The sequence below is a fragment of the Ictidomys tridecemlineatus genome, chromosome 1 (assembly GCF_052094955.1).
Source record: "Ictidomys tridecemlineatus isolate mIctTri1 chromosome 1, mIctTri1.hap1, whole genome shotgun sequence".
Taxonomy (NCBI): domain Eukaryota; kingdom Metazoa; phylum Chordata; class Mammalia; order Rodentia; family Sciuridae; genus Ictidomys; species Ictidomys tridecemlineatus.
In genome coordinates this window covers 35,793,648-35,813,022 of record NC_135477.1, presented here as the reverse complement: position 1 = coordinate 35,813,022, position 19,375 = coordinate 35,793,648, and the positions used below count along the sequence as shown (strand labels likewise).

Genomic DNA, 19,375 nt, shown 5'->3' with positions numbered 1-19,375 from the left:
ACATGGTATATCTTTTTTATGTTTTTAAAATAATTTTGTGTCTTCAAATCAGAATTGGAAAAATGGAAGGAAAAGTGCAAAGACCTGGAAACCAAAAGTAATAAAAAGTCAAATAAAGAATTTGAGAATGATCCAGATATACTTAATAAAAAGCTCAGTAATCTTCAAGATGAATTACAGGTATGATTTCTATCTGTCTCTTCATTAATATTTCCAATAAGAGAAGTATTCAGTGTTTTATATTTTATAATTAATCTTGATATGTGTGAAATAATATTGGGGAAATATTAATGTGTGTGTGTGTAAATAAAATTTTCAGTGCATGTTAAAATAACATGGGGGAGAAACATTCTAAGATAGAAGTGCATTAATTAAAATGCAGTTATTAGATCCTCAATTTTATATTTTATGCATTTAATTTTTAAGTCATCATTTCTACTATTTTTGTTTCTATTTTTCTACTTCTTAAGTTTCTTATGCAGCAAATACTGCTATGGAGAAGAATCAGCAGAATTATTTTGATTACAACTAATCTTTTCAAAGTGTAATTATTAAACCAGAATAGAGTTGTATATCTGAACACTGGCATACATATGAAACCATACTAAATAGTGGATATACAAAATAGTATTTATGTATGTTTTTCTTTTTTAGCTTTAACATGCTGTATGTAGAAAACAACATGAGGGAACAATTTTTTTCCCATGGGAGTTAATGAATTGTATATGCTATTATGAAAAATACTACATCTACCATATTAAGATATTTATAGTGAAAAGTGTTGGTGTATTTTGCATATTTATAGTGAAAAGTGTTGGTGTATTTTGCATAATTCTGAGATGTAAGCCCATGTCTTAGTTTATAAACTTTCTAATCTTGGAATGGACTGTCATAGTTTGTCTACTATATGGTTTTAGGTACTTTTAAAGTGATGAATTTTTTTTTTTTTTTTCAAATGGAGTTTACTTAGAGTTTGAATGTAAAATATTAGATGCCTGAGAACCTAGATGATCTGTTGAAACCAATTTGAGAATTACTGATCTGTAATCTCTGTCCAGCTATTCTGAATGTTCCTTTAATGAAAGTCCTGTTATACAAGATATTCTTTATTTGGCTCCTATACCAATAATATTTTATATTCAGAACTGTACAATTAGAGGTGACCACTACAAAAAGCCCCCCTTGAATTTTAGGATGACTTGAGTAATTGTAACTTTCAGAAATTTAAATGATTTCGTATTAAGCTCACTGATAAAATCTATAAGTGCAGTTTATAGCAAAATAAATTTTATAAAGGAAAATACATCATCTAATATTTCTTTTTATAATCTACAATAATTCTGATCTTGTCATTAAATAAAAATAATTGTTTTATAATTTTTAAAAAGGTTACAAAGTGATGGGTTGCATGAAAATGTTATAAAACCAGATAGTATTACTGACAACTCAAGCATGTGATAATAACTTGTACTATATATATTTACAGAAATCTGAGCAGAAATATAAAGATGATAGAAAGAAATGGTTAGAAGAAAAAATGATGCTTATCACTCAAGTCAAAGAAGCTGAGAGTCTACGAAACAAAGACATGAAAAAATATGCTGAAGATAGGGAGCGTTATTTAAAGCAACAAAAGGAAGTGGTTGGTAACAATTATGTTTTTGGTGCATTTCGTCAGCTTTCTTTTATATGGTTTGTTATATTTATTCCTGGGATTTTTTGCTAGAATCTCTATGGTTGACTTATTTTTTATTTTTTCTTAAGGAAGATTTTGATTTTATAAGATAACTTTTCTGTTTATCTTGACATTAACTTATGTTCCTCTCCCAAACCTTCTTTGATACTAATTGTTGAACCCAGAGGTTCTCTACCACTGAGATACATCCCCAGGCCATTTTATTTTTTATTCTGATAGTGTCTCACTAAGTTTCCCAAGCTGGTCTCAAACTAAGGATTCTCCTGCCTCATCCTCCTGAGTTGTTGGGATCAAAGGCCTGTACCACCATGACTGGCTTCACTTACGTTCTTGTTCTAACTGTTCTCAATTCATTTAGCAAATTGGGAAATTGTATCTCAATATGTAGATACTGAATTTAAAAATCTCTGCCTTTTGGACTGCTCCATTTTTCCCTATAGTATTTTAAACTTTGAGCATTTTGAACTGCAGATTCTAATGTGAGTGTATTTTCCTTCAAAAGTCAATTTTAACAAGGCTTTGTAAAAAGTTAATAGTTTCTAGAATATAGGTAGAAAGGATGTTTAGTTTTTCATTGGCTAATTGTAGCTCTGTGATTCCATCTTAGCCTGTTTGTGTTGTTGGATTTTTTTTTTGTTTGTTTTTTTACTTTTCCTGTTTTAATTGTCAGACTGTTTAACACACAGTCGGAAAAAAGAAGAGTCATCAAACGTATTTAAATAAAAAAGTAGTTTTATTAATCATAATAGTAACTTGGCAGTGTCATATTGTTATCTGTTGGTCTTTTCTTTGCTTATGATAAAACTTGACTGAAGCTAAACTTTTCTATGAAAAGAAGACTTCGTTTGACCTAGGGCTGAAGTGGAAAGGGAACACAAAGCAGTGCACTGACTGCACTGACTCAGTCCCTGGGCCCAAGAGCATAGGTAGAAAAGCAAAGCAAAAGTGCAGCAGCATCCCTCAAGCCCTCAGTGGTAGATTTGTAGATAGATTACATTTAATTGTGTACCATATATAGTCTCTAAAAAACAGAAGCCATATTTCAGAAAAGACTTGTTTGAAGTATCTGTCTTTCTGAAGGCACGGGGCCTCTTCTTGAGTTTTTCTCTTTTGTGTATTTTGGTGAAAATAAACTTCATTTGGTCCTATTAACATTACATTTTTATTTTGAAATCCATATTTGCAGAAAAGTTAAAAAGAATTTCTGATATCTTACATAATAATACAATCATCAGAACCAACAAATTAATCTTTATAATACTGTTAACTAAATTATATTCCTTATTTGAAATTTACTGGTTTCTAATTACTATCTTTTTGGGTTCAGGATCTAATCCAGACTACTACATTATATTTAATTGTCATATTTCTGTAGAATATCAGCATTTTTATTTTTGTCATGAGAAATCTGAGACTAATGCTTGTCATTACTGTATCTCTGAGATGGTCATATGTTTCATTTCATGTACTAAATCCATGTGATTGGAACTATTTCTAGGAATCTGTTGGGCAGCTTCCTGTACTGTAACAAATACTTGAGATAATCAGCTTATAAAGATAACAGGTCTATTTTCTGCTCTTAGTTGAGAGCTTTCAGTCCAAGATCTGTTGGCTTGTTGCTTTGGGTCTGTGGTGTAACATCATGATGGGAGGGAACATGTGACTAGAAAACCTTTCATCCTAATGGTGAAAAAAGGAGGAAGAGACTATGGTCCCACAATCCTCTTCAAGAGTTTATCCTAATGACCTATAATCTCCTAGTAGGCTCCACCTCTTGAAGATTCCACCACTTTCTAACAGTATGAATCTGGAGACCAAGTTTTCAACACATGGGCCTTTAGTTTTAGATCCAAACTATTAGCAAAGAAATATTGGGTTGAACAGAGTTCTGCTGCTACAGAGGTTGCTTCTGTTTCTTTGTTGCTATCCTACAGCTTAGTCAAACTTACCATGAATAAGTGACAAGAAGTAAAATCAAAACTATAAGTTGTCAAAGGCTATTTTTCCTAGCAAATGGTACCTTGGGCAATAATGTACATAGAAAAACTCATTTGGAGTTTTCTTTTTCTTTTTTGTTTTTTTGAGACATGGCCTCATTATGTTGCCTGGGCTGGCCTCAGTCTTTTGAGTTCAAGCAGTTCTGCTTTAGTCTCCTAAAGCTGGAAACTGTAGGTCTTCCACTGTGCCTAGCTCTTTGGATTTTTGGTCCTAGGGAAAGTTGTTTGCTTCTTTCTCCCATTTTCTTTATAACCATATTTAGGTTGTGTATGTGCCATTTAAGGGTTACATTTTTGATTTTTAAAATTGATTATAACATATAAGACAGAAAGTAAACAAAACATACATATAATTCAGTGAATTATTATAAAGCTAGCACCCATTTAATACCCATTTCAAGAAATAGAATATTTCCAGCATCTCAGAGGCTGTCTCTTCTGCCTCTTTGTCAGTGAAAATAATCATTCTGTTTTTTATGCTATATTTCAGTTCTGTTCATTTTGAATTTTATATAAATGGTCAGATATGAATACATTGTGTCTTATTTTTTTTCATTTGCAATGACATTTGAGTGAACCATTCATGTTGCATTTTTACTGCTGATTGTTTCAGTATATGAATATACCACCATTTATTTGTTTTAATGTTGAAGATATTTGTATTGTTTTCTGATTTTGGCATTAAGAGTATCTCGGTGCACATGTGCATATACTTCTGTTGCGTATGTATATAAAATAGAATTGCTGAATGAGAGAGTATGTATATATGTGAAACTAGTGGGTTTCTGGCCTGATTTTCAATATAATTGTATCCATTGTACTCCAAACTAGTATTGCAGTTCTGTATGTTCCCACCAACACAAAATACTGTCAATCTTTTTTTTAATGGTTTTAATATGCTTTTTTCCTGATTAGTAGTAAGATTTAAATTATTTCATTTGTTTATTGACTTTGCTTTTACAAGTCCCCTTGCCTGGTTTTCTGTTGGATTGCCTGATTTTTTCTTGTTGATTTGTAGGAGTTCTTTATATTTTTCTGGATAGACATTTAGGTAATGTGTTGTAAGAGCCTATGTCCAAGGATTGATTTTTGGATATAGTATATAAGATTAGAGTTGGTTATATTTTATTTGATTATGCAGGTCTTCCTGTATCCTTTGTTAAAAGACTATTGTTTCAATGTTGCTTTCTTTGACACTTAAGTAGAATGTCAGTTGACCTTATGTTTGTGGACCCTCTTTTCTCTTTTATTGATTTTTCTGTCCATCCTTATGGCATTATCAGACTGTCTTTATTACAGTAGGCTTGAAATGACAATTGATTGCTTCCTCTTTGTTTTTCCTTTTCAAAGTAATTTTGACTGTTCTATATCAGTATTGTCATTTAACTTAGAATCAGCTCTTTTATTTCTGCACACATGTGCATCCAGCTTGTTTTGATTGAAACTACCTTGACTCTTTGGACTTATTTGGGGAGAGAAATGACATCTTAACAACATTGAGTGTTTTGATCCTTAAACATAGATTTACTCTCCATTTATTTAGATGTTCTTTGATCTCTTTTAGCAGTGCTTTATAGTTTTTCATGTTGAGGTTTTTGTACATATTTTCTCAATTTATTAGTAAGTATTTCATGATTTTTTGAACCCATTGTAAATGAAGCATTTTTTATTGTTTGTTGCTATTGGATTTGTCATTTGTTTCACTGTAATTTTGTCCTCTCTTTCCTAATTATTGGTAGAAATATTGGTATCAGATTAAAGGCTATATCTACAATTGTTTATTGAAAGAAATGTCCAATAAACAAATTTCTTTGAGGATGGAATATGGATAATTATAATGTGGACATAAAATGTATTTTGTTTTCTAGGTAAATATTTTATCTACACTTCACTACAAATTTTGTTATCTATTTTGTTGTTTTCATAGTGTCATTTTAGATTCATTATGTAGTTTAGTTCAATATTTTCTCTATTTATTGTTTAGGAAATACTGACAGCACAGCTGGCCGAGAAAAATAGTGACCTTCAAAAGTGGAGAGAAGAACGGGATCAACTGGTTGCAGCTTTAGAAATACAGCTGAAAGCACTGATCTCCAGTAACATACAGAAGGATAATGAAATTGAACAGTTAAAAAAGATCACACCAGTAGTTTCTGAAATAGTCAGTAGATTCTTGTTCTTTCTTCTTTTTTTCCTCTACATGTTTCATTGATGTACTATAGTTGTACATGTTGATGGGATTTAGAATCTTGTTCTAGGAATGATGATTCTTACCATTCCTAACTAGAAAGGTGCCATGAAAGTAAAATGAGAGAGTGCACATGAAATATTTTGGAAGATGAAAGTAATCTTACAAATTTGTCCTTAGACTAGACTCAGAAATGGCTAGAGAGTTGCTGAGCCTTTTCTGAATCTCTGAGGGTGACAGAGGTAGAAGGAAGGTTAGGTAGTCATTGAAATCTTTACTTTTTTTTCACTGTTTGGTCCATGCAAATCTTAATTTTATACATATTCTTATTTCTTGGGGGAGATTATTATTTTTTGGCTAGGAATTGAATCCAGGGTCTCATACATAGTAGATGAATGCTCTACCACTGAACTATATCCCCAACCTTTTTTATTTTTGTATTTGAAATAGGGTTTCATTAAGTTGCCCAGGCTGGCCTAGAATTTGGGATCCTTCAGCCTCAGGCTCTGAGAAGCTGGGATTAAAAGCTTGTGCCACCATGTCCATCAGTTTTTGTATTCTTTATGTGAGCTGTTTTATGTACTTTCAGGTTAAAATGACATTTTAAAAATTTTTTTATTCTCGTTAGTTATACATGACAGTAGAAGGTATTTTGACATATTATACGTACATAGAGTATAATGACTTCTTTAATATTTCCTTATTTTAGAAAAAACAAAGCATAGATATCAAACCCAGACATATTACTTCAGTGGATACCGATGGAGTTGAAAATGAACCTCAGTCAACAAGTTTTGAAATTTCCAGGAATGCAGTAGAGGTGAATATTCAGTAATAAGGTTTTCTTTTTGTTCTCTTTATCTACCATTAGTCACTTTATAACACTTCCAAGTAAATGTAATCAATACTTGCAGATACCTTGCTTCATAATTACCTGTATGTGTATGGATCTGTGTGAAGGAAAACTAGAGGTTTATCTTTTGGTAGTTTGGATCCCCAGATGATGCTAATCTCCTTAAAAATAGTAGATCTGTTAATACACACAAACTTAATGATCAGAAATAGAAAATCCTACAACTGATAAAGTAGGGGTGATTATTTGTTCTCATTAGAAGTTCCTTTAGTAAGCATTGTGTTAAATAGTATGTTTTTGGGGAATTGTGTCCACATAACAACTTTGTTACCAGCCTTTAATACTCACATTAATTTTCTTTAATGTGTATTGGGTTGAGGCTTCTAGAAGTGAATTACTGAATAATATAAAGATTCTCAGATTGGATATGAAATAGATAAAAATTCTTTGTCATTTCATTTTTGATGATAAAACTACTTTTTAAGTTTATTTTTAAACTAATTTATTCATAGAGTTCAGTGTTTGGAAGTTTGCTAAGCACTGAGGCTATAAACACAATGGGCTAAGTGTTGTAATAGAAACGTGAAGTGAACTCTGCAAGTAACTTTGCAGAAAAAGCAGTGTATTTGCCTGGGGGATTGTGGAAGTGGGCTAGAGACCTTAATGGTGAGTAGAGGCTTACTAAGCAAATGAGAAGAGAAAGGCATTTTATTTTAATCTAGGAAAATAGCATGAATCATTCTTTCCTTGACAGTTCTTGGTAGAGTTTCAAATAATTTGTATTGCTCTTAGGGATTAATACAAATCAAAAAGTTGGTGCAAATAATCCAGAAATAAGGTTTAATTCTTGATTATATGGGCAATCACATAGAACATTTTTTTGTCCATAAATTTATATGTGTTATCTAAACCTCCTGGTTCCAATTTCCTATTAACGATTCCAGAAGTTATTGTATATTTCATAATTTTGGGGGAACCCTATTGTCATGTTCTTTTGTGTACATTTTTTGCCTTCATGAAATCAACATGCTCTGTTAGGCTGAAAGCCCAAACATGCATAGCTGGCAATTGATTTTGGGAGTTCTGCTAAACTTATATGAGACTTCTGCCTATAGCCTGAGCTTTTCACAACACAGTGGCTATATTCTAGTTTGGATTTTGAGGAGGGAAAATGTCCTGGAAGTTAGTGATCCAAGAGGACGGGATAGAGGTTAGAATTCTTGTTATCATTGACCGTAGACAACTGTATATTATTTCTACCCTATCTTATTTGCCACAGAGAGCATTAAGGACAGCACCGATTCAAGAGGAGAATGAGACCTTTCCTTTTTCAATGAGAAGAGTAGCAAAAAATTTGTAGCCAGCTTTAAGTCTTCCATTATTAGGGTGCTTGTTAAAAATTCTGGACTTTCCTCAGAGATTTTTGACTAAGTAGGTTTGTGGTGAGGGCCTATACTCTTTAAAATGAAGTCTTCAGGTAATGCTTATAATCATGCAAGTTTGGAGAATGCTGATTTCTAAGTTTCCCTCAATTTTTTATTGATTCTAGGAATTGAACCCAGAGCCTCATGCACGCTAAGCATACACTCTACTACCGAGCTAGACCCCCAGCTCCACTTTCTTCCAATTTTATCATTCCATGTTTAAATCTAGTAGTGTTGATGATAACTCAGTCTTATCCTCTCTGTGACCCAGCATACTTTTTATTTTCTTTATTAGGCATTTAAGAGAATTTTGTAGCTTGTAAATTCATATTCTGAAATAAATTATTTTTTCCTTTTTAATTTTATTGTAGGATGGATCTGTAGTTCTTGACTCTTGTGAAGTGTCAACAGAAAATGAACAGAGTACTCGATTTCCAAAACCTGAGTTAGAGATTCAGTTTACACCTTTACAGCCAAACAAAATGGCAGTAAAACACCCTGGTTGTACTACACCAGTGACAGTTAAGATTTCTAAGGCCCGGAAAAGGAAGAGTGATGAAATGGAGGAGGTAAGTATTTAATTGATGAGTAAATTTAATAGCAAATATTATTATTATTATTATTATTGTTTGTATAGTTGAACTCTGCTACACTGCCTTTCTGTTTGTAAGGAGATCAAAATCATTAAGGCATATTTTAGACCCTTTAAGAGTAAAAATACAAACTTCCTCCTTGTTTTCATTTAAACTGTAATAGGTCACAGATGGTGGATTTTATTGGAGCTGGTTTCCATATACTTGTCTCTTTGAAACTAATCACTTTCCCTCCAGAGGAAGAGGAAAGGAATGATAATGAAATTAGAGAGGCAACTTGTCTTTGTCATTTAACTAAAATGTTAGGTCTCTATGGTCTTAGCAAGTTTTTAAGGAGAAAATTTTTTCCCATCAACTAGTATTAAAATTTGGGTGTCAATAAAGTAATAGATTAAAACTATTTACTTTTTCTTACTACAGCTTCTGAATGGTAGGGCTGTCAAACTTTTTTTTATTTTTACCTCTTAATTCATGTAGATCTGGTGAGTCACATAAACTTTCTCATCCTCAATTTCCTTCTTTTTGAAATAATATATTAATGAATTTAGAATGCTTAGCTTTTGCTCAGCATTTGGTAGATATATAATAATGGGTAAACATTTTTTTTAAAGTAATTTGTTTTACATTTAAACTAATTATAAAACTCTAGCAACATTACTTTTCGCTGATTTTGTTTAACTCCATTAAAGAATAGTATATATTCAAGCTGGTGAAAGAGCAGATAGTATTAACCATATTATTGAGGCCCTCTATTAGGTAATAAATTTGCCAAGTTTATATTATTCGGTGTAGTTTTGCTGCTACACATATAATACCTTTAGTGTTTGTGTAGCATCATTATCTGTGTTAAATTGATTTTTCTTGGGTCCATTTCCAGTCCCCCCCCAAGGGAAAAGAAAAAATTGAGTGTAGTATTTGAAGGATAAAATATATAAGTCTGTTCACTTTATTGTTGGTATAAATCCTTTGCATGTGTTTCAGAAAAGATTTTTCAGATAGTTTTCGATACATCATGTAGAAACTTTAATGTTTTAACTGATGATGCTGTATCTTCACTGCTGTAATAAATTGACTGTATGGATTCTTGTGAAAAATCATTTGTACACGGCAGTATTCTAATCCAGTAAAGACTGCAAAGCTCTTTATTGAATACTCTGGATGTGGTGGCCTATCCTTTTAGTCTTTGTTTATTTGCTTCCTGTGGTTACTTTTTGTCTGTCCCCTTTTTTGAAGACAGCTTCTTATGACTCTTATGTCTTCTACTTTGTAACTTGGATTTTGATGCTTAATCATGATTTTTCCTCTGCTTCTCTCTACCCTCTACTCTCCTGCTTATTTTCTTTGGTACTACTAGGATGTAAAACAGTTAAATTTAGTGAATATACCTATAAAAGGATTTCGTCCTTTGTGAAGTAGTGTAGGGGAAACAAAGGGTAACATTCCATGCCTATTTAGTAAGAAAGAAAAATTTTAATAATTCTCAATTTCCATATTTTACCTGTGTGAAGTTTGTTTTGCTTTTGATGTTGACAGATTTCAGTGAGAGGTCTTAAACATAGATGCTTGTATGATTTGGGAATGGGGAAAAGCTAGATATAACTTGACTGTACTTTATTTTAAAAATGAGATTCAAATGAAACTTGTTAACTCTTCTAGGTGTATCATTTAGCTTGGGTAACTTCATTATTTATGATGTATATGAAAAATTCATATCTGCAGTCAGAGTTTGTCAACCTTAGCACAGTTGACATTTGGGGCTGGACACATATTTGTTGTGGGGCTTGCCTTCAAATTGCAGGGGTGTTTAGCAGTGTCCTTGGCTTCTGCCCACTAGTTGTCATTATCATTATCTTCCTCCCTTGCAAAGACAACTCAAACTATCTTCATATTTAGCTAGTGTCCCCTGAGGTCAAAACTGACCCCAGATAAGAACCACAGTTTTAAGTGATAAAATGGCATTTTATAGATTTTTCTCTTTTGAGCTAGACAAAGAATATACTGTCAAGAAATTAACTAATGCTGAAATGTATTATTTTTAGGACTTGGTGAAATCTGAGAATAAGAAGAATTCTACACCCAGAACTAATTTTAAGTTCCCTATTTCAGAGCATAGAAATTCTTCTGTCAAAAAGGATCAAGAGGTTTGTCTTTTAATTTGTATAAAATTAGCCATTTCTGTCATTTGCATTTAGAAAATAGAAGCTGGAAATTAAGAAGTCAAGTTCTGATTAGTAATTATCCAGAGATTCCGTGTGTCCAATTGTAACTCATTTATCTTCAGCTTGGAATGTGACCGTTAGCATTTGGCCATCAGCAGGCAGTCCTGCAGTGCCTCACTTCTGACTTAACTCTCTAGCTAGCAAATTCATTTTTCTATTATTTGGCCCTTTCATCCTCTTCCTGTGCACTTAATCCCAAGTTCCTTATCCAAGAATTCATAACTTCTCTAATTTAACTGTGGCTGTAACTGTTTCCTTATAACATTTTTTATCTACAATAAGAAAAAATGTCTGTTTATTAGGTTTCCACACGTCCATCATCTAAAAAGACATATTCTTTACGGAGTCATGCATTAAACTTGGCCACTAAGAAAAAAGAAGGTACACTACAGAAATTTGGAGACTTTTTTCAACATTCTCCAACAATTCTTCAATCAAAAGGTTTGTAGAAAATTAAATGACCCTTCCTGTTAGATTCAGTGCTATCTGATATCTTATTGGTATACTGACTCAAAACCTGTTTTATTCAGTGAATATTATGCTTTAAACAGGTAGACACTGTAGGAAGAAACATAAAAGGATGATGTACCAAGATATTCACTATGTATTGGAAGAGAAAGGGTTATATCTAACTAGTTGTTCTAGATAGAGCAGGCTGCTTAATATAATAGTGGTCCAAGCAAAGTGGCATGATGGTATCGGAGGGGAGAAAACTATTCTTATTAGGGGGTTTGGGAAGATTTTTTTTTGGAGGAAATGGGTATTGAAATGTTAGCAGGATAACACCCCTCAGAGATGATTACTATTACTATTATTGTGTATATCTTTTGTGTGTTTGTGTGTATGGCCTATACCTATGTAAGTATTCGCTGTCCAAATGTAATATGCCAGGAGTATTTCTTTTAGTATCTGTTGAATTCACAAAAATCACACACATAATGCTTTTTTCCTTTATAGTGTAATGCGGACATGTTAATACCTATGTATATATTAAGATCATATGCTGTGCGCACACACACGGACACATATACATATGCACATCAACTACAGAGAACCGTTTTTACACAGGTAGAGGACTAGAAATGTATAGAGAATGTTCTTGCAGTTTCAGAAAGCAATCTGTATCTGGCATGTAGAATGTGGAGGAACCATTGGTGGAGGGTAGGGGTGTGGGTTTTTGTGTGATCACTTGGATGAATTAGAGATCAGAAATGAAGAATAGGGGAGAAAAGGGAGCCAGAGGCAGGGGGACAATTGAGTTGAGTCTAATAGGTTGTGCGAAAATACTTTCTGTGAAAGTTTTATTCTAGAGTTTTCTAAATTTTCTTGGTTCATTGCCCTTAGTCTCAGTAAGTATTTTCGTTTTGCTCCTACACCCAATAACCTAATAGCCTCATCCAGTAGATTTAAGGCTAAAAAAACAGTAAAAATTCAACTTCTGAAAATCTAGTTTGTACAGATATGTCATTATCAAAATAAATGTAATGTGATACAGTTTTGAAACCTTAAATCACCTTCAATTATTGAAGATCACTGCTTTTCTTAAAGATTGAAAATATTCTAAGGTGCTTTTCAAATTTACGATAGCTTTAGTGCATAGTTTAGAATTTTGGACCTTTCAAACTCTTAAGAAATACATTTTTTTTCAAAATGTATAATTTGAGCATAGGAAATATCTGGAAGGATAAATAGCAAACTGTTAAACATTTAAATTTGGAGTGGAGGGACTTTTTATTAGAAGATTGTGTTTTATTTAAGTTTTATTGACTATCATATGTTAAAAAGGAATATGTTTTCAAGAGAGTACTTGATTGACTTGATTCTTCCACAGTTTTCTTATTAATATAGCTGGCATGAATTTTTAAAAATTATTTCTAACAATATAAGATATTTCTAGTTTGGATTGGTGGGTCACTTGGAAATATAGAAAAAAAAGGAAAAAAAATCCTGCTTCTCTGATAACCTCTACTAATCCATTAGTCAGAATCTCTGGTCTTCTAGCTTTTATGACTAGCTTATCTTCTATCCATTCAGTACATGATAGCCAGAGTGATCTTTTCATTGCTCTATTTTATGTTACTCCTTTGATTTCCCAATTCTTCTGCATGACCTGTTTTATGACCCTCTCTCCAACTTATCTCCTGTTATTCTATGGTTGATGATTCGCCAGCTTCAATCATATCAACTTCTGACTTCCTAGAATATGCCAGCCACTTCTCTTACCTTGTGATCATTGCATTCTTTTGCATCTTCTTTTGTTTGCTTTTATCCGGCACACACCATAACTGCTTCCTCATCCTTTAACTCAGAGCTGATGCTGTGAGAAGGAAGGAAGATCCCTTTCACTAAACCTCCTCATCACTGGCTTCACTCAGTCTTCATTACTCAATCCTATTTTTTTTCTGTCTTATTTCCTTATTATCTTATTTTCTTATTATCCTTGTGGAGGATAAGCTCCACAAGGACAAAATGTTTAATACATAATGTCAGCATTTGGTATAGTGGCTTGCACATAATAGGAGTTTGGTTCCAGGCCAAAATCATATGTGTGATTTTGTTTTCATGCCCAGTCAGGTGCAATCACAAAGACCTGGTAGATCTCCTGAGAGAAAACTTCCTTTCCTGTTCCAGAACTGGTATACATTCAATCTTTATAGTCTCAAAAGGGAGTGACTGTCAAGGATTCAGGACCTGGCTAGCCTTGCTATTATATACACCTGCATTCCTAGCCTCAGTGCCTCCTTAGAGAGCCTTTTTCCTGTGGCTTCTTAAGGTGCCTCTGCCAAACAACTTCTTATGGAGGGAGAAGGGATGCCAACTTGAAGAACTTTTCTGCATTGTGACTCAGTACTTCTTCACTTATATCTCCCTACCCTAAACTTCTAGCCCTAAGGTACATGAAACTGCAAGCACCTTTTGTTTGGGGCTCTCTAGGCAGTCCAGTGACCCTGGCTTCTGTGCTGATCCACCTAATCTGACCGGTGGATGGTAGGAGATGGTGCTTTCTAAGATCTAACCTCTTGCTTATATTATTGTGACAACTGGTTAAAGGCTCGGGTCATTTTAGCTTCTTAATGGCTACTCTGATACCTGAAACTCATTTCTTTCAGGCTTATCTCAGGCTTGGCCCCTGATAAATAGACTCTTAATTAAGTGTATTTTCTTAAACATTATATATATATATATATATATATATATATATATATATATACACACACACACACACACACACACACACACACAAACATATATCTGATATATGTATAAGGATTTTATTTTTGGGAATACTCTGATTCCTGAAACTCATTTCTTTCAGGCTTATCTCAGGCTTGGCCCCTGATAAATAGACTCTTAATTAAGTGTATTTTCTTAAATATATATATATATATATATATATATATATATAAACATATATCTGATATATGTATAAGGATTTTATTTTTGGGAATTCTCCCACATGGAAATATGTTTTCTAATGAAATCAGTATATTTGTCTATTAACAACACAGCCAGTGTACAAAGTGGGAAATTAAAAAATCCCTCTTTTACTTCCTAGAAGAAATCAGCTATTAACAGTTTTGTTTCTATCCATGTGGGGTGTGTGTGTGTGTGTGTGTGTGTGTATTTAAGGTTTTACAGTTGTACATTATTTGTACTGAGTGTTCATTGTGTACATCTTATGCATATCTATTGAACCAAATCCACCACTTTATTTATTTATTTATTTTTTAGTTAAAAATGAGAATAGAATGTATTTTGACATGCATACATGTAGTATAATTTTCCATTCTTGTGGTTGAACATGATGTTACACTAGTCTTGTATTCATATATGAACATAGGAAATTTATATCTGATTTATTCTATTCTCTTTCCCATTCCATTTCCCCTTTCTTCTCCCCTTTCTCCCCTGTCCAATCTAGTGAACCTCTATCCTCCTTCCTATCTTGCCTATCTTGAGTCAGCATCCACATATCAGAGAGAACATTGGCTTTTGGTTTTTTGGGACTGGCTTAGTCCACTTAGCATGATAGTCTCCATTTCCATTCATTTACTGATAAATGCCATAATTTTATTCTTCTTTATGGCTGAATAATATTCCACTGTATATATGTACCATATTTTCTTTACCCATTCATTTATCGAAGGGTACCTAGGGTTGGTTCCACAGCTTAGCTATTGTGAATTAAGCTGCTATAAACACTGATGTGGCTGCATCACTATCATATACTGATTTTTAAATGGTTTGGGTATATACCAAGGAGTGGGATAACTGGGTCAAATGGTGGTTTCATTCCAGGTTTTCTGAGGAATCTCCATATGCTTTCCAGGGTGGTTGCACCAATTTGCAGTCCCACCAACAATGTATAAGTATACTTTTTCTCCCACATCCTTGCCAGCATTTATTGTTACTTGAATTCTTGATAATTGCCATTATGACTAAAGTGAGATGAAATCTCTGTATAGTTTTAATTTGCATTTCTGTAATTGCTTGAGATGTTAAACATTTTTTCATATATTTGTTGACCATTTGTATTTCTTCTTTGAAGTGCCTGTTCGGTTTCTTTGCCCATTTATTTAATGGGTTATTTGTTTAATTAGTGTTAAGTTTTTTGAGTTCTTTGTATATCCTAGATATTAATGCTATATCTGAAGTGTAGGTGGGAAAGATTTTTTCCCATACTGTAGGGTCGGTCTTTAGGTTCTTGATTATTTCCTTTGCTGTGGAGAAGTTTTTTAGTTTGATACCATCCCATTTGTTGATTCTTGATTTTACTGCTTGTGCTTTAGGAATTTGGTTCGTAAGCCAACATAGTAGAGATTTGGGCCTATATTTTCTTCTAGTAGGCACAGGGTCTGTATTCTAATGCCTAGGTTCTTGATCAACTTAGAGTTGAGTTTTGTGCAGAAATAGGGGTTTAATTTCATTACTGCATACGTATTTCCAGATTTTTCTAGGACCATTTGTTGAAGAGGCTCTTTTTTCCAATGTATGTTTATGTCACCTTTGTCTAGTATGAGATAACTGTATTTGTGTGGGTTTGTCTCTGTGTCTTCTCTTCTGTTCCATTGGTCTTCATTGTCTGTTTTGGTGCCAAAATCATACTGTCTTTATTCCTATAGCTTTGTTGTTAAATTTGAGGTCTTGTATTGTGATGCTTCCTGCTTCACTTTTCTTGCTGTTGATTGCTTTGACTATTCTGGGCCTCTGATTTTTCCAAACGAATTTCATGACTACTTTTCATATTTCTATGAAGTATGTCATTGGAAACTTAGTAAGAATTGCATTAAATCTGCATAGCACTTTTAATAGTATGGCCATTTTGATAATGTTAATTCTGCCTATTCAAGAACATGGGAGATCTTTCCATCTTCAATTTCTTTCTTTAGTGTTCTGCAGTTTTCATTGTAGAGACCTTTCATCTCTTTTGTTAGATTGATTTTATTTTCTTTGAGGTTATTGTGAATGGGATAGTTTGCCTAATTTCTCTTTTGGTTGATTCATCACTGGCGTAGAGGAACGCAATTGATTTATGGGTGTTAATTTTTATATCTGGCTACTTTGCCAAATTTATGAATTCTAGAAGTTTTCTGGCCTTAATGCTACATACGATTCTGCTTTCTAGTTTAACATGGCATAAATCTTTTCCAAACCATTGATGGAAAAAGATGAGTTTTATTGATTACATTATAATTTACAGAGCTTTCCACCTGGACATTATTCATATATTATTTTATTTATTTATTTGCACTCCCCATTAGTGATGATCATTATTTGTTTCTGAAGGATTTAACTGTTTTTCTTAATCAGTTGTCTCTTCATGTCTTTTCATCATTCATATTTTGCATTGTTTTCATTTTAATTTGTATAGCAAAGAAGATAATTGAAACAATGAGCTCTTCAAAGGTCTCAAATGTAGAAGCAATTAAAGAAAATGTGTCTCAACCAAAAAAAGCCAAACGGAAATTGTACACAAATGAAATTTCATCTCCTATTGATATATCTGGCCAAGTGGTAAGCTAGTATTTCAATTTTCATTAATGTAAAACTAAAACTGTTCATGGCCATTTTAATTTTGAAGTATTCATTACAATTCAAATTTTTGATTGATTTGAATTTCTATCCTTTAGATCCCAGATCACTTAAAACATCTTACTTTTGATCAGATTATATACTTTTGATCAGATATCCCTATTATAACCTTATAGGAATTAAATATAAATGCTATATTACTGTATGTAAGTGCCATTCATTTGCATTTGAAACCTCATCCAAGGAATATATTTTCATCAATAAAATTATCACATTTAGTAATTTATTAGCCTTTAACATCTATTTTTCTTTGTTATGTTTATCACCAGAATTGCACACATCTGGGTCCAACTATGCTTGGTAAAAATATAGAATTGACATTTAGCCATTTCCTCCCACCTTCTTTTTTAAGCCTTCTAGACTTTATTAAGAAGAGATGGGAGTTGTCACCCTGACTCTGTGACTCATTCTCCTCATTCAGAACAGTCTGTGCTCTACATGGAAGGTTCTAATTTTCTGTCATGCTTACATTTGCTTAGTGGATGAAAGTGAAGGTTGAAAAATAATTAAAGGAAAAAACTTCAACAGGAAATGGCCAAGAAAAATTAAGAGTTTTTTTTTTTTTTGCAATAGTAGCTATCAGATAGGAGATTGACACTCAAAAGCAAGTGGTAAAGAATTAGGGTTAATTAGGACATGCTGTTGAAAGCACTATTCTCTTAGTCACTTTTTCCCATCAGTCTTATTAGTACATAATTTCCTTCCTTGGCTGAATATTATTTCTTTCCTTAGTTGCAGTATTATGTGCTTTCCTACTTTTTAAGTTATATGTTGCTGTGAAAGGTCATTTTATAAAATTGATTTGAGGCTTTTATCTCTAAATATTGATAATTATTTCCAGAGGCACAAAACAAAGTAGAAAAAATTTTTTTTCCAACTAGAGTTTTTAATGTAAAAACACACTTATTTATCTAAAATTCTAAAGGTTCAATTAGATTCTATCATTTGTTTACATGATTATAGTACTGATAAAACTGAGATAGTAAGACGTTATCTTTGAATTCAATACGGATTGTAGGTTATTTTAATCCTGGAATTAGCTAGCATTGAATGAATCTTTTACAAAATATTCTGCATGTGTTTTTATAGAAGATGGAATACCTATAGTCTAAGAGGACAAAAAGACTCATGTTGTTATTATGTCAATAATTAAGCACATAAGCACATATATTCTTATTTTTGCCTATAAGTTTTAAAAAGCTCAAATTGTTAATTTCAGATTTTGATGGACCAGAAGGTGAAGGAAAGTGATCACCAGATTCTCAAACGACGACTTCGAACAAGAACAGCCAAATAAATCACTTTTGGAGAGTGTTTTAATTTTATATTCATAATCATTGTAATTTGCATCTTGGCTTTCTAAAAATATTTTATATATTATGATGCATTAAATCTCTGTATAGAGATTTGTTTTATATATAGTGTGATTTTTAATTCAATAAATAATCAGTTTACCTGTGTACTTTTTAAAGCTTCTTTTTAATCTATATATTCCCTGTTATCTCAGGCATTAGATCTTAGGAAAGCAGCTATTATTCATGTTTTTTTAATTTTATTTTTATTTTTTATTTGTTTTAATTAATTACACATAACGGTACAATGATCTTGACATATCATACATTTGAATCAGATGGGATATAATTTGTCATTTTTCTGAGTGTACAGGTTGCAGAATTACATTGGTCATGCAGTCACGTATATACCTGCAGCAATAATAATTTTTTTTTTTCTTTTTTGGTGGGCAATACTGGGGATTGAACTCAGGGGTGCTTAACTACTGAGCCACATTCCAGCCCTATTTTGTATTTCATTTAGAGACAGGTCTCACTGAGTTGTTTAGTGCCTCACTGTTGCTGAGACTGGCTTTGAATTCATGATCCTCCTGTCTCAGCCTTCTGGGCCTTTGGGATTATAGGCGTGTGCCACTGCGCCCAGCTCATGTTTATTTTTCTGCATGTGATGATATAAGTCAGGTTTGGGGCTTATTTGTGTTGTTAGTGTTTTGTGAGTTTGTTTTTACTTTGTCAGCATGTACAGGTGATTTTATATATCTGTTTGGATTATAATTAGAAGTTAGGGAAAAGCATATATGGGTTTTTTCTTTGCCAAAAGAAAAGATCTAAAGTCTTTAATTAGAAAAAAATATTTTTAATTAAAAAAATCTAATAATGTTTGCTTCCTGATTTTTTCCAGGACACAGAAAATTGTAAGTAAAAATTAGAAAGGAAGAAAAGATAGCATCTAGGAGCCAAAACAGTGATGGTTGGGGGACAATAAAAAGAATTTTAGACCTGAATCTTAGAAATAGTCTT

General features: G+C 32.7%; 1 protein-coding gene across 2 annotated transcripts in view; it reads left to right on the top strand.

The window, feature by feature from the left end:
* Kif20b (kinesin family member 20B) overlaps positions 1–18,525 on the top strand; it is a 60,106-nt gene extending 41,581 nt beyond the window's left edge. For both annotated transcript variants that reach the window (XM_040272746.2, XM_013362139.4), the window contains exons 24-32: positions 53–180; positions 1,487–1,642; positions 5,678–5,854; positions 6,591–6,701; positions 8,530–8,727; positions 10,791–10,892; positions 11,273–11,411; positions 16,843–16,985; positions 18,283–18,525. In XM_040272746.2, the coding sequence (XP_040128680.2) occupies positions 53–180; positions 1,487–1,642; positions 5,678–5,854; positions 6,591–6,701; positions 8,530–8,727; positions 10,791–10,892; positions 11,273–11,411; positions 16,843–16,985; positions 18,283–18,360 (1,232 nt within the window). In that variant the 3' untranslated portion in view covers positions 18,361–18,525. The remainder of the gene's footprint in view (positions 1–52; positions 181–1,486; positions 1,643–5,677; positions 5,855–6,590; positions 6,702–8,529; positions 8,728–10,790; positions 10,893–11,272; positions 11,412–16,842; positions 16,986–18,282) is intronic.
* Positions 18,526–19,375: the final 850 nt, after the last annotated feature.